The sequence below is a fragment of the Mus pahari genome, chromosome 3, assembly GCF_900095145.1.
Source record: "Mus pahari chromosome 3, PAHARI_EIJ_v1.1, whole genome shotgun sequence".
Taxonomy (NCBI): domain Eukaryota; kingdom Metazoa; phylum Chordata; class Mammalia; order Rodentia; family Muridae; genus Mus; species Mus pahari.
In genome coordinates, this window is record NC_034592.1 from 113924797 (window position 1) to 113938160 (window position 13364).

Here is a 13364-nt window from a genome sequence, read left to right on the forward strand (position 1 = left end):
AAAAAAAAAAAAAAAAGGAAAAAAAAAGCCCTGAGTTTAAATTAGAGTGTGGAAGGGTATATGGAAGGGTTTGGAGGGAGGAAAGGGAAGAAAGAAATGGTAATTATGATTTCAAAATAAAAAAGAAAGAGAAATCTTAATATGTGCCAGAGGAGAAAAGACCTATATCCACAGGAAGAAAGACTGAGACAAAAGACTCACAAAACAATGTGAATAAGTAGATAACAGAGGAACATCATTTGAGTACTGAAGGGAAAAAAACCTCATTAACCTAGAATCTACAGAATTTTGCCTATACATTGCAAAAGCATATTTCAGAAATGTAGTTGAAGCTGGGAGTGGTGATTCTCATCTGTGGTGGTTCAAATGAGAATGGCTATAGGCTCAGATACTTGAATATTTGGTCCCCAGCTAGTAGAACTGTTTGGCAAGGACTAGGGGGAGGTATGTCACCGCGGTGGGCTTTGAGGTTTCAAAACCCCACACCATTCCCAGTGTCTCTCTGCCTCTTACATGTGACTCAGATGTGAGCGCTCAGCTACTGTCCCAGTGCTATGCCCCGCCTGCTGCCAAGCTCCTTGTCATGATGGTTATGGACTACCTATCCTCTGCAACTGTAACCCCCAATAAACTCTTCTGTAAGGTGCCTTGGTCAAGGTGTCTTCATGGCAATAGTAAGATACCCAAGATCTATTATCCCAGGGAGGTAGAAGCAGCAAGCCAATGAGTTCAGAGCTACCCCACACAATAGTGAGATCCTGTCTCCAACAAACAACAGTGGAACAAAAAACTATGTTTCTCTATTATGTTCCCTTGTGCATACTGAAGCTGAAAGATTCATCATCATAAGATTTAATTACAAACAACATTAAAGGACATCCTTAGAGGAGGAAGATGCCAAGCAGAATACTGGTCCATACATAGGAATGCAGAGCACCAGAGGAAAGTCCAAACAAATAGGTAAGATTCTTTCCTAACTATTAAGGTATTTGAGAATAATAGCAGCAATGTATAACAATATATAGAAACTGTGTGTGTGTGTGTGTGTGTGTGTATGTGTGTGTGTGTGTGTGTGTGTGTGTGTGTGTGTGTGTGTGTGTGTGTAAAATGTTCCAGGTCACCTCACAATGGTCAGGTGAGGGCTTGTTCTGTGCCACTGTGGTACAATGAAGATAGTGATAGCTTAAACCCCAGGGAGGCTCAAAGGCAAGTTCAAGATGGCTCTTCTGAGTCTTTCTGTTGAATAGTTTTTGTGACTATTCTGTTCCCTAGTTTTCAAAATAGACATTCAGTTTAGTCATGAAGGTGCCTTAGCCTGAACCAGGTAACTGGTAACTCACTACCAATGTGGGCTTGGAACAACACCACGGCACTGTGACCAAGGGGCTCAACCAGTATTCAGAGGTATATAAGTACTAACTAGCACTCTCCATAACTATTGGTTGGGGACACCACATGCTGAATAGAGAAGTGGGCATAAGAAAACTATTTGGGGTATAGGGCACTGACACCAGAGGCTTGAATACACTTGTTCTTTACAGGCATGGGAGGAATTTCTTTTATGAAACATACAACATGACTTATAGAAATGACAACCAAAACAAACCTCTACATTGGTGAATCTCGAAAAAAATTACTAAGTCAGGCATAGTAGCACATGACTTTTACTCCACCACTTGGAAGGGCAAGAGGCAGGTTTATTTCTTTAAGTTCCAGGCCAATCAGGGTCACATAGTGACCACATAATAACAACAAAAATAATAATATAACAACAATAATACATTTATCATTTTCCTTTCTTCTATTATGTTTTACTTACGTACCTCACCCGCCTGAGATTCGGAAAGTTCCAGCAGGAAAGGGATTTCTGTATCAAAGTTAGCAAAGAAGCTCGTCCACTGATGCTCAAACACCGCCAGGTCCTATTTAAAAGCAAACAAACAGAATGTCATACAAGGGAACAAGAATCATGAACTTACCTGAAATACTAGGCTATTCTATACATGGATTATTTAGTTTTTGTAATAAAGAAATCTGGGGCTGGTGAGATGGCTCAGTGGGTAAGAGCACTGACTGCTTTTCTGGAGGTCCTGAGTTCAAATCCCACCCATAATGAGACCTGACACCCTCTTCTGGTGTGTCTAAAGTCTAAAAACAGATACAGTACGTGTACTTATGTATTAAATAAATTAAATTAAAAAAAGAAATCTGAATTAGCCTGAATCTTACTTTTTTATCTGTTCATGGCTGCTAAATGAACATTTACCACTTTCTGTTTGTATGTGACAAAAAGGAGAGGGGACTATGCTCAGTACTGACCATCTGGAGAAAGTCTCTCTGGGACATGAAATAACTTTTTGTTTTTATCTCCTCCTCCTCTTCTTCCTCTTCCTCCTTGTCCACCTTCTCTTCCATTTCCTCTTCTTTCTCATTCTTTTTTTTTGAGAAAGGATATCACAATATAGTCCTAGATGGCCTGGAACTTCCTCTGAGACCAGGCTGGCCTCAAACTCACAGAGATCCACCTGCCTCTGCCTCCCAAGTACCAGGATTTTTAAGGGCAAGTATCACCATGCCTGACTACTTCTTTAATTTATAGACTCAACTTTCTGCTATTCTAAGGAAAAACAATTAACATTCTTAGTCATCAGGGAAATGCAAATCAGAATGACCCTGAGATTCCACCTTACACTTATCAGAATGGCTAAGGTCAAAAACTTCAACACAAAATGTGTCCTACCTACAAGATGTGCACGGACAAAGATGGAGCAGACACTGAGGGAATGGCCAACCAATGACTGCCCCAACTTGAGACCCAATCCATGGGCAAGAACTATTAATGATACTACTCTGTTATGCTTCCAGACAGAAGTCTAGCATAACTATTCTCTGTGAGGCTCCACACAGCAAACAGTGAAGATGCAGAGACCCACAGCCAAACATTAGACAGAGCTCAGGGAGTCTAATGGAAGGGTTTGGGGGAGGATTGAGGGGTCCAAAGAGGACAGGGACTCTACAAGAAGACCAACAGAGTCAACTAACCTGGACATTTGGGGCCTCCCAGAGACTTCATGAACTACCAACCAAAGAACATACAAGGGCTGGGCCTAGGCACCTGCACATTTGTAGCAGATGAGCAGCTTGGTCTTCGTGCAGGTCCCCTAACAACAGGAGTGGGGCCGTCCCTGAACCTATTGCCTGCCTGTGGATTCTGTTCCCCTAGCTGGATCGCCTTGTCTGGCCTCAGTGGGAGAGGAAAGGGGCAGTGGGGAGACGATACCTAGAGGAGGATCCCCTTTACAAAGGAGAAGGGGAGAGGAATGGGGGTAATATCTGCATGGGGAGGTGCTGGAGGAGAGGGGGCTGATGTTGGAATGTAAATAAAATGTAAATTTAATTAAAAAATATCTATTTTCCTTTTTTCTCATCCTTTTACTTTTATTTCCTTCTGCCCAAAGGAACTAGAAACAAAGCTCATCGTAGTATGAAACTAAATTGTGGCCTCCACACTTACTCCTCACTTAAACACACAGGAGCTCTCCAAAGAAATGGCTGGCTACACTACTCAGCTATTAAAAACAATGAATTTATGAAATTCTTGGGCAAATGGATGTATCTGGAGGATATCATCCTTAGTGAGGTAACCCAATCACAAAAAAAGTCACTAGATATGCACTCACTGGTAAGTGTATATTAGTCCAGAAACTTAGAATACCCAAGATACAATTTGCAAAATACAAGAAAACCAAGAAGGAAGACTGATGTGTGGATACTTCATTCCTCCTTAGAATAGGGAACAAAATACCCATGAAAGGATATAGGTACAGAGATAAAATTTAGAGCTAAGATGAAAGGATGGACTATCCAGAGACTACCCCACCCGGGGATCCATCCCATCATCAGCCACCAAACCCAGACACTATTGCTTATGCCAGCAAGATTTTGCTGAAGGGATCCTGATATAGTGGTCTCTTGTGAGGCCATGCCAGTGCCTGGCAAACACAGAAGTGGATGCTCACAGTCAGCTATTGGATGGAACACAGGGCCCCCAATGGAGGAGCTAGAGAAAGTACCCAAGGAGCTGAAGGGTACTGCAACCCTATAGGTGGAACAACAATATGAACTAACTAGTACCCCCCAGAGCTCATGTCTCTAGCTGCATATGTAGCAGAAGATGGCCTATTCGGCCATCATTGGGAAGAGAGGCCCCTTGGTCTTGCAAACTATATATGCCCCAGTACAGGGGAATGCCAGGGCCAAGAAGGGGGAGTCGGTGGGTAGGGCAGCAAGGGCGGGGGGGGGGTATAGGGGACATTCGGGATAGCATTTGAAATGTAAATAAAGAAAGTATCTCATAAAAAAATAAAAATAAATAAATAAATAAATAAATAAAAAGAAATGGCTGGCTATAGGTGAGAAGCAGCAATAAGTCCAGATGATGACATAATCTCTGGCAATGCTAGAGAAGGAGGGAGGGGGGGCAGAGAAGGAGCCGACTCTAATTTTCTCAGTGCAACCTCAAAGTAGATCAGTCAGTCGTAGGGAGGGACTCTTTTTCTTTTGTTTTCTAATTACTGTTTATATATATATATATAAATGACAATAAACATAATCTATTCTACTCTATTTGAAACGGTCAGTACAAAGTATAAGTGACACATCCCTGGTAACGATGACCATTTACTTACTTATTTTATAGGTTAGAGGACAATTTTGTGAGACTGGTTCTCTGCTCTGTGGATGTCAGGGAGCGAACACAGGCCCTCAGGCTTGGCAACAAGTGCTCCGACCTGCTGAGCCATCTCATTGGCCCCCACCACAAGATTTTGTTGGTTGTCTTTATTTCTTTTGAGGCAGAGTGTGTGGTCAGGGTTGGTCTGGAACTCTTTATTTAACTGGGGCTGGCCTTGAATTCAGAGCTCCAGGAGCCCGTGCATCTCCCAATGCTGGCAGAAAAGGCACGAGTTGGAAAACTACATTCTAGGGTGGACACATTTTTGTAAACAAGGCTTCAGTCGAGCACAGACACACCCAGTTTAAGGACTATCTAGAATAGCTTTTGTGAGACAGTGACACTGCTGAGCACTTACAGGAACCTAGGCAGGATGTCTAGGCAATAGGACAAGTCTGGCACCTCCCTTCCAAACTTTGATCTTTTAGAGCAATTTGCCATCTTAATCTTTCACGTTACAAGACAACTTCTGCATTGTTTTTTACTAAAGTCCAGTATAATATCCTTCCCCCTGAGGGGAAAAAATAACCAAAAGTCTTCAGGTCAAACAGCTGCTTTAGCAGGTTTTCCTCAGGGGAAGGAAGCCTCAATTCTCCCAGGTTAGGACGAGATGCTCCACTCTGATTAAAGCAAACTAAGATGTACCTTGCACTTCTTCCAGTTAAATACCTTTGGTGGATAACTGCCTAGATAATTGAACATGATTATGTTGACTACAGTTTGGCTCCTTACTTCTGAAAGCATGTTCTCCAGAGACGCAGGATCCATCCTGCTGTAGACATTCCACAGACTCAGACTCACGTCCTGCAACTGACACAGAGAGCAAAACACTGCAATCATTAAGTCAATCACTAGGAAGGTCAATTACTTCTTAGCTTCTGAGACTCAAAAATTACTATACTGGAATAAATAGTGTTACTAGAATAATAAACTGAAATTTTATTATATTATTTTTAAATTATGAATTTTGTTAACTGTATTTATTGTTAAAACAAGGCTTTATTAATTCTATTAGAATAAACCACAATTTTACTAATCTTATTTAACCCTATACAAATTAATAAATGCTTTCTCATTCAAGAAAATTATTTTCAGAATCTTCATATATCATCTGATTACATTCAATGCTGGCACATACGCATTTATACATACATATACACACTATGTTTTTTCTTTGTAATTTTAATTAAAATATGCTCATAGTTTTTTAAAAATCAAACTATAAAAAGGCTTACAATAAAAAACTTAATTCTTCAACTTTATCCTTTTAGAAAGTACATTAGTCTCATAAAAAAACTCTAAGTTTTTTTTATTTTTGTTATTTATGTCTAGATTTATTTATATAAAGATGTCTATTTCTTATAAACTTAAAAGTATTAACCTTTGAAAAGATGCAGGTCTTCTCTATTATCGTCCCACACTTTCTCTCTATACACACATTAGCTGTTTATAATATCAAATCATACAAATATTATCTCTCCAAGGTAAAGTACACTTCTATCCCGTCAGGTGTACCTACTGCTCCAATTTTTCACTAGCATTATCTTTGCTTTGGTTTGTTTGCCTTTTTTGAGACAGGGTCTATCTCACGCCATGAGCTTTGGCTGGCCTAGAGCTTCCTGTACACTTGGCTGGCCTTGAACTCATACATTCTGAGTACTGGGTTCAGCAATTCAATCCTGAACTTTAACAGTCCCACCCACTCTGCTGACTCCAGGGTTCCCAGCAGTGCCACCACTGTTCTCTCCTCGCCTGTGCAGATGTCCCTTGCAGTGCAGTGCCCACAGCACTCCGAGCCTCTCTGCACTTCCTTCTTCTAAAGCCAAAATTATCAAATATTGAGAGCAGAAGACGACACAGTCACCTCTAAGATCCAAGTAACCCACTCAGCTTTCCCCAGTCTACTGAACTTTACTATGTGAAGAAAATATTCTTTAAGAGCCCGCTTATCTATGTTTGCATCCTAGGTACTCTGATGATTTTATCTTGTTTTGGTTTGTTTTTCAAGATAAGGTCTCTCTGTGCAGCCCAGGCTAAGGAAAGCTTGCTGTCACAGTTTGAATATGAGCAAACTATGATGGGGGACAGAGGGAAGTGAAGAGATAATGAGATGGAGGTAAAGGAGGAATACTTGGAAAAATAGTGACCGTTATTAGTTACATGCTAGGCGTGTTGGCGCTTGCCTGTAACTGAGAGGCAGAAGGCAGAGGATCCTAAATGAGGGAGGGAGGCCTAGGTTACAAACCGAGACCCTGTCTCAACACACACACACACACACACACACACATGAGATAGGATCTTGCTATGGAACTCAACCAGGCATGGAACTAGTGATCTTCCTGATTCAATTTGCCCGGGATTACAGGCATACACCATGTTTAGCTAAGACAGGGATCTTAAAGATTTACAGTCTCATATGATATCTGCTACTTCCTCCACACAACCCATCCCATGGTAAAAGTCTACATCAACCCTTCAAAGGTTTTAGAGTGAGGGGATGTCTTCCCAGCCAGTCACTTTCTCACTAGCTCTGTGTCTTGGAGAATATTTGTTTGACCCCTCTGTTAGGTAAACAAAAAAAAGTACCTACCAGAGAGGATCATTGTAGGAACTGTGTGTGTGTATGTGTGTGTGTGTGTGTGTGTGTGTGTGTGTGTGTGATGTATAGAAGGCACTCTATATATGCATAGTTCAGACAAGATAGAACAAATATAACCATTTTTGTAAATGGTTTCCTTTCTGTCTGCTGTGGCCCGATTCTCTCCAATTTCCTTGGGAATTACTGTACCTTTCAAGGGAAACTCTCCAAGCCTGATTTTCACTCTGTAACTATAGTAATCCTATCTGACAGAAAGGTGAAATCCACAAAGAGCCTTAGAGAGTGTGGGGGCCTGCCAGGCAAGTCCCTGCATACTTCCTCGGGATGTTAGCCCTGTGACTTGCTTCTAAAGGTACACTATACCAGGATGTCCCCATTTCTAGTATGACAATGCTTCTCCTGCCAGGTTTTCTGTTGGGCCAGGTCATATCAGATAGGAACAGATGGATGCCTTCAGGCACTCGGTTAACATACCAGAGCACCCTCCCTAACCTGCCCTGAGGACTCTTTTTTTCCAGACTCGATCTCACCTATTAACCTCTCTCAAAAGACATTTATTGGTCATCTCCAAGATGCAAGAAATACAGAACACTGCACACTCCATCTCTTTCAAAGCCAGGCATGATGACACACACCCTTAATCCCTTAACTTAGGAAGCAGAGGCAGATGGATCTCTGGAAGTTCCAGGCCAGCCTGGTCTACATAGTGAGATCTTGGATTGGTTTGTTTAATGCACAATCACTTTGTGACAAGACCCAAACATACTAGTTTTCACACATACCTCATATTTCATGGTAAAAAATCCATCTCCTCCAATGCCTTCAAGTGCAAAGGCCTGGACAATTGGCCACTTCTCTACCACAAACATATCAAATATCTGTAAGTGACCTGGAAGAATCAACACCAATACCCATCAAATAGCACCCCGGACAGTTGGGCCCAATCTCACGTGGTTAGACAGGAGTCATTTCTTAGAGTTACCAAGATAATAGGAGGAATAGATATTGAAACTAAAAATATAAAGTGAAATTCAAGAAAAATTTAAATCACAAGCAAGTATTAAAAATTCACATCTCTCTACAGTACATTTACATTTTGTTTTTTTTTTAAAGAGTACTCTACTACAATTGATTTGTACCATTTAGTGAGTATGTTTAGTATGTTTATTAACAAACCAAAAGATGGCTCTTTTATCTAAAGCCAGCCAATCAGCTTTCTCAAGGGAAAACTACCAAACCAAAACCTTTTTCTTTCTTTCTTTCCTTTCTTTTTTTCTGTGTAGCTCTGTCCTGGAACTCACTTTGTAGACCAGACTTGCTTGAGCTCAGAAATCCGCCTGCCTCTGCCTCCTGAGTACTGGGATTAAAGGCGTGCGCCACCACTGCCCGGCTCAAAAAGTTTCTTTTCTGGTCAGGTGTAATGGCATTCTCCTTTAATAGCAGCACCTGGGAGATGGAGGCAGGTGGATCTCTGGAGTTTGAGCGCAGCCTGGTCTACATAGCCAGCTACACAGTGAGATCCTGTATCAAAACAAAACAAAAATAAGCCTTCTTTTTGTAAAAATAATTTCAATATTTAGGGTTTTTTTTTCCTTCCTACAATATCAGCACTGATAAACTTGTTGATTCACCCCTGTATTCTACATTGAATTTCCCTTTAAATCAGTGGTTCTCAACCTTCCTAATGTTGACCCCTTTTTGGATATTTGGCAGTTCCTCACGTTATAGTGACCTCTAACATAAGTTTATGGTTATTTATTAACTTATTTTGTTGTTACTTCATAACTGTAACTTTGCTATTGTTATGAATGGTAATATAAATACCTGAAATGCAGGACATAATGATATGCAACCTCCAAAGGGGTCACAACCCACAGGTTAAGAACTGCTACTGTAAACATTTTTTTTTTTTTTTTGCTTGCCTGCTTGTTTGAAACAAGGTCTCTATGTAGCCTTAGCTGGCCTGGAACTCACTATGTAGACCATAATTGGCCTCATCCTTATACAGAGCTATCTACTTCTGCCTCTCAAGTGTGAATGGGATTAAAGGTATACGCTAAAAAGATTTATCTTATTTTAATTATGTATGTGTGTGTGAGGGCACCCATGAAGTCAGATCCCCTGGAACTGGAGTCACAAGTAGTTGTGAGCTGCCTGATATAGCTGGTGAGAACTGAATTCAGGTCCTCTAAAAGACCAGTATATGCCTTTAGCCATCTCTCTAGCTCCATAAGCCTATTTTTATTTATTTATTTATTTATTAAATATTTATTTATTTATTATATGTAAGTACACTGTAGCTGTCTTCAGACACTCCAGAAGAGGGAGTCAGATCTTGTTACAGATGGTTATGAGCCACCATGTGGTTGTTGGGATTTGAACTCCGGACCTTTGGAAGAGCAGTCGGGTGCTCTTACCCACTGAGCCATCCCACCAGCCCCATAAGCCTACTTTTAAAATTATAATTTTCTATTATAAAGACACATTATATCTATAAGTAATAAGTAATAGAGACTAGATGTTAATTGTGCTAAATCCCTCATCAGTTCTCCTTGACCACAGATAGCTTAGAATGTTATTGTGGTAACTTCACAGTTGTGAACAAGGAGCTTGTATAAGAGAGTTCCTAAATTTCATTCTGTTTGATCCTTTTCCTCAGTGAAAACAGGCCAAATGGTTTTCCAGCCAAATATCTATCAGGAAAGAGGAACATTCAATCCTCATACCATCCAAGCAAGCAACATTCTTAGTTTTTTTAAAGATTGATTGATTGATGTTTTTTTAAAGATTGATTGATTGATTGATGTATACAATGTTCTGCTTGCACATATGCCTGCAACCAGTAGAGGGCACCAGATATGAGTCACCATGTGGTTGCTGGGAATTGAACTCAGGATCTCTGGAAGAGCAGCCAGCACTCGTAGCTTAACTACCTCTTTAGCCCCCAAACAAGGTTCTTACATGGCTTGCCGTCAGATACTCACCTTGGGAGCTATAAGGAATACCAATTCTACTACAGTCTCGAACCATGTCCACAAAGCTGGAAATCTTAAATTCTTCCGCTGCTTCCTCATCTTCATACTAAGGGAAATTAAAAGAAAAATGGACTCTAATGAGATACATCACTTAAAGTTCACATTATCTATGTATATTCTTAGGGACTGTATCTCCCCCCTCTTCCCAACACACACAGTCTCTCTGTGTAACAGTCCCAGCTGTCCTGGAACTCTCTCTGTAGACCAGGCTGGCCTCAAATTCATAGAGATCCACCTGCCTCTGCTTCCCAAGTGCTGGGATTAAAGGCATGAGCCAGCACCACCAGCCTCAGGGACTGTCTTAAATGTCATTTATAAAGAACTATTCCCAACTAGGGAAGGATGGCTTCCTATTTGTTGGTCAAAAATAGTCTCCAATTCTGCATCTCATAAACAAAAATCAACTCAAAATGGATTGTGACTTAAATGGAAGAGATAAAACCTATTCCTCCAAGTGTTCCAAATAATCACATGGAAAGAAATGTTCTTAATCAATACTGGGTAGAAATTGCCATGACATTCATTACAGGCAGAAAAATCTCAATTTGCTTTCTAGTCATATTCTTCAAAAGGACCCAGAGGGAAACAGAAATAGAGAGACACCAAGAAACCCAGATAAAAATGTCACAAAATTTAGGACAATTCTAACCTTTGCAGGCATGTCAGGTCTTTTGACACTGTAATCCAACTCTGCCAACTATAAAGTTTAGACTCACTCAAAAAATTGCCCAATCGCTAGGCAATGGTGGCGCATGCCTTTAATCCCAGCACTTGGGAGGCAGAAGCAGGCGGATTTCTGAGTTCTAGGCCAGCCTGGTCTACAAAATGAGCTCCAGGACAGCCAGGACTATACAGAGAAACCCTGTCTCGAAAAAACAAAACAAAACAAAAAACAAAAAATTGCCCAATCAACAGAATAATATTCTACAAGGCTGACAGAATGTCCCTTTAATCCCAGCCCTTGGGAGGGAGAAGTAGGCAGATGTCTGAATTGCCGGCCAGTCAAGGCTACACAGTGAGACCCTGTCTCAAACAAAATAAACAAAAATAAAACATACAGTAAGATCCCATAACCATTTAAGTAAACCTTCAAGTTTGTGTTGAGCAACATTTACAGCTATTCCTGCCTGCAGTGCCCTCAGGCTGCAGGCTGGAAAGCCTGTAAGAGCAGTCTCTGAGCAGTCGTCCTGCAGACAGACAGACATACAGACAGACAGACAGACAGACGGAGGCTGGAGAAGGAGAGGCAGGACGGGAGAGGGGGCTCAGAAACCAGTGAAAGCCCTGCCGTCTCCTTCAGGCAGACAACCCAGCGCCTCACAGCAGAGGGCGTTCCACTTGGATATTCACGTTTGTGCACGCATGCTCAGACACAGGATCTGCATGTTTTTAAAGGGGCTTCTGTTCCAAACCAACCTTTCCTGAAAGAAGCCCCTATCCTGTCTTCTCTCCTCACCTCATTCTCCGTCATGCAGTGGAAATGCAGGTTCCTCCAGTGTGCCACGTACGGCAAAAGATAGCAGTAGTTGACGGGATTACAGTACAGATGGACACTATCTGATTTAATCAATAAAATCACATCTGCAAGAAGAAAAAAGCAAAACACCAAATTGTCAGAAGCCTTTCCTTCAGTTTCTGCTCGGGAAATTAGTAACTCCACCTTAAACACAAGACAGTAGTCAAGCAAGTCAGCGTCTGCATGGCCAGGCCCTGGGTCCATTTCTAGTATAACAAACAAACAACAAAACTTCAAAAGCAAAACATACAGCTATTTCAGAAACAATGTAACAAAAGTCTAAATGGGTAATTATTTAATCAAGCGATAGTCAGGCGTGGACAGTAAGGATTTTCTATTGCCTCTGCAATGCTCCCCCTATGGTGGCTTTCCAAATATGACAGTGTAAGCCCAAAATAAGTCAAAAGAGCAGAGTTCATTCCTGAAACTGCACTGCAAAGTTCAACAGTCAGAGCTGGGGTACCAGGCTTGGCCGTGTTACTCATTTACTGACTGGTAACACATTGGCTACATTCCCCGAGATAAAGCCTTGGTTACACACACACTCAGCAAGCAACCTGTCACCCGCAGCCCATTTCATTTTTTTTTTTAAGACAGGGTCTCACTAAGTTGCTTCAACTGACCTTGAACTCAATATATAGCTCAGGGAGCCATTGAACTTGCAGTCCTCCTGCCTCAGCCTCCCAATCAGCTATGATTTCAGGGCTGTGCCACTAGGATTGGCTACATATGTATGTATGTATGTATGTATGTATGCATTTTTTAGACTATCTAGCCCTTGCTGACCTGGAATTCACTGTGTAAACAGGCTGGCCTTGAATTTACAGCAATCCTCCTGCCTTTTCTCCTAAGTGCTGGGATTACAGGCAAGCATCACCACACCTGGCTTCACAATGCACTATCAATGAGGAGATAAGTATCAAATGGAAATACCATGACTACTCAATCAAGAAACAGCATCAATATGTCAGGGACTCTACACTAAAACCAGTACCTAAAATCCGTGTGCAGAGGGTCATTTGACTCCAAGCAACTGTGAGCCTGGACATTGCGTGTCAGTTTTAGGACAGCTGCTGTGTACAGCAGTGAGCTCTGCACACAGGAAGAGGCTGGGAGGAAGGAAACACAGGCAAGCGAGCGAAGTTCTGGAAACATACCAACAGATTACAGGTTGAGACAGCGATCAACAGTGATGACTCCCCAAGTTTACAGGGAAACTCAGGCAAATCCAAGAGCCATGAGACAGGAAATGGAATGGGGCAGAAATATTAAAGTAGCCTGAGTGTCAAAAATGAACACAGTCATAATTCCAAAAGAGAAATGGGCTTTGCTCAATGGCTCCGATGATGGCAGGGCCACTAGGCCTCTTTCTAACAAGGTCATGCTAGGAACTGGCGGAGTGAGAAAAGTACAGAGAGAAGAAAAGTCTCTCTCTCTCTCTCTCTCTCTCTCTCTCTCTCTCTCTCTCTCTCTCTCTCTCTC

General features: G+C 41.5%; 1 protein-coding gene across 3 annotated transcripts in view; it reads right to left on the reverse strand.

Annotated features, from left to right (window-relative positions):
• The window catches only part of C3H20orf194 (chromosome 3 C20orf194 homolog), a 122705-nt gene that overhangs the window by 87048 nt on the left and 22293 nt on the right, over nt 1-13364 (reverse strand). For all 3 annotated transcript variants that reach the window (XM_021192496.2, XM_029536920.1, XM_029536921.1), the window contains exons 4-8: nt 11823-11947; nt 10316-10412; nt 8114-8220; nt 5465-5542; nt 1824-1922 (exon numbers count right to left, since the gene is read on the reverse strand). In XM_021192496.2, the coding sequence (XP_021048155.1) occupies nt 1824-1922; nt 5465-5542; nt 8114-8220; nt 10316-10412; nt 11823-11947 (506 nt within the window). The remainder of the gene's footprint in view (nt 1-1823; nt 1923-5464; nt 5543-8113; nt 8221-10315; nt 10413-11822; nt 11948-13364) is intronic.